The 2,636-nt window shown below is 34.3% G+C and overlaps 2 protein-coding genes across 2 annotated transcripts; one reads left to right on the forward strand and one right to left on the reverse strand.

Annotated features, from left to right (window-relative positions):
- Positions 1 to 99: 99 nt before the first annotated feature.
- LOC118752429 (TBC1 domain family member 20-like) lies at positions 100 to 975 on the forward strand (the record flags this gene model as incomplete). The annotated part of the gene is given in 2 exon segments (XM_036487349.1): positions 100 to 209; positions 267 to 975. Coding segments are annotated over 2 exon segments (321 nt in total), but the record flags the coding sequence as incomplete, so codon positions are not given.
- A 606-nt stretch (positions 976 to 1,581) lies between these two features.
- On the reverse strand, positions 1,582 to 2,351 carry LOC118752428. Its single transcript, XM_036487348.1, has 2 exons — positions 2,156 to 2,351; positions 1,582 to 2,100 (listed from the first exon to the last, which is right to left on the reverse strand). The coding sequence occupies exons 1-2, from the start codon at positions 2,225 to 2,227 to the stop codon at positions 1,594 to 1,596; spliced, it is 579 nt and encodes a 192-aa protein (XP_036343241.1). The 5' UTR covers positions 2,228 to 2,351; the 3' UTR covers positions 1,582 to 1,593.
- Positions 2,352 to 2,636: the final 285 nt, after the last annotated feature.

A 2,636-nucleotide genomic window follows, 5' to 3' on the forward strand; every position in this document is an offset into this window, starting at 1 on the left:
GTTATAGGATATGGCATACATTGCAACTCGACTCAAAACGGGTTTTAGGAGTATAATCAAACTTGTACATATGTATATTAAATATTCTTTAAATCATAGCTTCCCGATGATCTGCCTTTTGAAGAGCTTTTAAAAACATCTTCCTTTTTATATGACAAATATTCATTGACTGTAATTGAGAAACATGTTGAAGAACTAATTAGAAGAGAGTAAGTTGTTTTAATTAGTCTGCATTAGAATCATCTAATTTACTTTTTTCATTATAGAAAACTTCAAAGGCAGTTGGAAGAAAAACGCATTCAAGAGCGAAGAAAGCAACTTGCTCGCAATGCTCGCGCCGGTAATAACGCATTTGCTCGTTGGTTACCGCAAGTTCTCACTCCAAAGTCAATGATAGTAACAACAGCATTCTCAATTCTTGTTGGAATTTGCGCATACTACTACAAAAACCAGTATCTATCGGCAGGAGTTAGTTGAGTAAGTATTTACATGCAGCAAAGCAAAAATCATGCACTGCGGCATGCTCCTGCCCCAATTTGGAACTGGATGATCGGCTTTTCTTTTTAATAAATGCATACAAAATGTATTTATAAGTAATTTTAATCACTCATAGGCAAGGTTGGAAAAATACGTTCACTATATTATACTATAAGTTTCTTATTGCTCTTCTTAGCTGGTACATTAAGGATATTTTTATTATTTTTTGGTTTAATTGTAGTTCACTTATGTGTATTGATTGATAAGAATATTGTTATATATATTATATTTGTTATGCAAGAGTGGTGATTAAGAGCGTAAACATAAAATTACATAGCATAGAGCTTCTTAGCAGCTATGCCCATGCACATTCATTACCAGATATATTCGTATGAACCCGATGTATTTATATAACACAAACATATTGCAATGTAAATTTTAATCGAAATTAATGCGCATAGAATAAATTAGAAGGAAATGTTAATATTTCAAAAAACATTTGTATTTCGCTATTTGGAAATGGAAAATAGTGCTTTTTTATTCGCTCAAGGTAAGTACGAATGTTTATATAAACCTACTTAGTGTTATCTATATAAAAGCAGCTATTTACAAATTGCACACCCCCTGAAATAGAGGCTCAACTAAAAAACGAAAAAAAAAAATTAGCCAGATTTTTTTGGCATACATCAAATTGTGGCATTTATCTCCATTTTATACACCTATTGTGCGTCATATTTTATGTACGCTCATATTCTTGGACCACTATAGATACATTTCTTCGTATAATTTGTTTCGAATCTGTACGATCTTCGGATCTGACTTTTAAATTGTGTCTCTTTTGAAAAGGGGGCGTAATATGTAAAGTCAACATAAACAGTTGGAATTTTCACAATTCTAGTCATGACCTTATTGTGACTGTTAAATGTCCGACATTTTTGTTAGTTGTCCTTGACGATTTATACATTCGATCCCTTCAATTGCTTCGTTCAGGTGACTTGCGAGAGTTGGATTTTGGAACGGTTTGTGCACTGATACTTTCGGTGTTATCTTCTCGCACTCTTAAAATGCACAAATGACACTTGGAAGTGCAAAAATCGCAGGATATTAGAAATCTGCCTAACAAATTTTATTTTTCTCTGTGGCTAAAGATAATTCTAAAGTAGCAATAAATTCATTCAATTTGCCTGGATCCATTTCAAAGCTCAATTTACTTAGTTTACCATTTGCATCACAACAGTGGAAATATATTCGGACCAATTCCCGAAAATTTTGCGCGAAGCTACTGTCACCGAGTACAACACGTGCGTCGTAGTCAAATGACAATACCAATGGATGATCTTGAGCATTATGCAGCTGCATCATATACTTTCCAATTTCTGATTTACGCGCCTCGTATACAGCTGGTACCAATCGCTGGAATTCGGGACTTAAATTGTTAAATTCATAAAGCAATTCCGCTTCTGTGGCATTCTCATTCTCGTAGTGAGATCTGTAGACTCGGGCAATCTTGCGCGTCAGCAACATGAAATCGTGGACATTTTGGAATCCGTACTTGTGACAATGTTTCTCCATTTGGTGCTCGTCACTATTACCAAGGAGTACATCTATCGAGTAGTTCAGAATCTAGCAAGAAGTGTTAATCCAATACGATTTCTGCTTTTGAGAGTAACATACATACCTCATAAAGAATTTCTTTATTATCGATATTTAATAAAAGTGGACAGCCTAGAAATGTATAACCAAGTGACATATTTCTAGTATGCTTTAATGATTAAAACTGCTGATATAAAAAATATAATTATTTATTAAAAAATTGTTAATCTTTATTTATCAACAGAAGTGGTGTCAATGCCATCTGATTTTGTTTACTATACGAAAATCATGAGCCGTCTAAATGAAATTTGACGGCGTTGTTTACTAGTACAATTGTCAACGGAAGTGAATTCTTCAAGGAGCCAAATGCAAAATAAAGGTGCGGTTAAACGTGGCAACGCAAGCGCTTTTCTATGCATTTCGCTGTCAAAATTTGAAATCGGAAGTCCACTTTCTCGTGCAAACAGCCAGAAAGTCCTTTTTGCAGATTTGCAAAACTACCACTTTCGGAAATAAAGATTGCAAGGTGTAACTACAACTGCAACTGCGCAAATCGCTTTCGAGAA

The sequence above is a fragment of the Rhagoletis pomonella genome, unplaced genomic scaffold (assembly GCF_013731165.1).
Source record: "Rhagoletis pomonella isolate Grant_MI unplaced genomic scaffold, Rhpom_1.0 Rhpom_scaffold_01501, whole genome shotgun sequence".
Taxonomy (NCBI): Eukaryota; Metazoa; Arthropoda; class Insecta; order Diptera; family Tephritidae; genus Rhagoletis; species Rhagoletis pomonella.

Bases quoted from the DNA above. Each gene is read 5' to 3' on its own strand.
- LOC118752428 (XM_036487348.1), bottom strand. From the start codon at position 2,227: ATGTCACTTGGTTATACATTTCTAGGCTGTCCACTTTTATTAAATATC. The intron at 2,101-2,155 runs GTATGTATGTTA...ACTTCTTGCTAG, and splicing joins ATAAAGAAATTCTTTATGAG to ATTCTGAACTACTCGATAGA.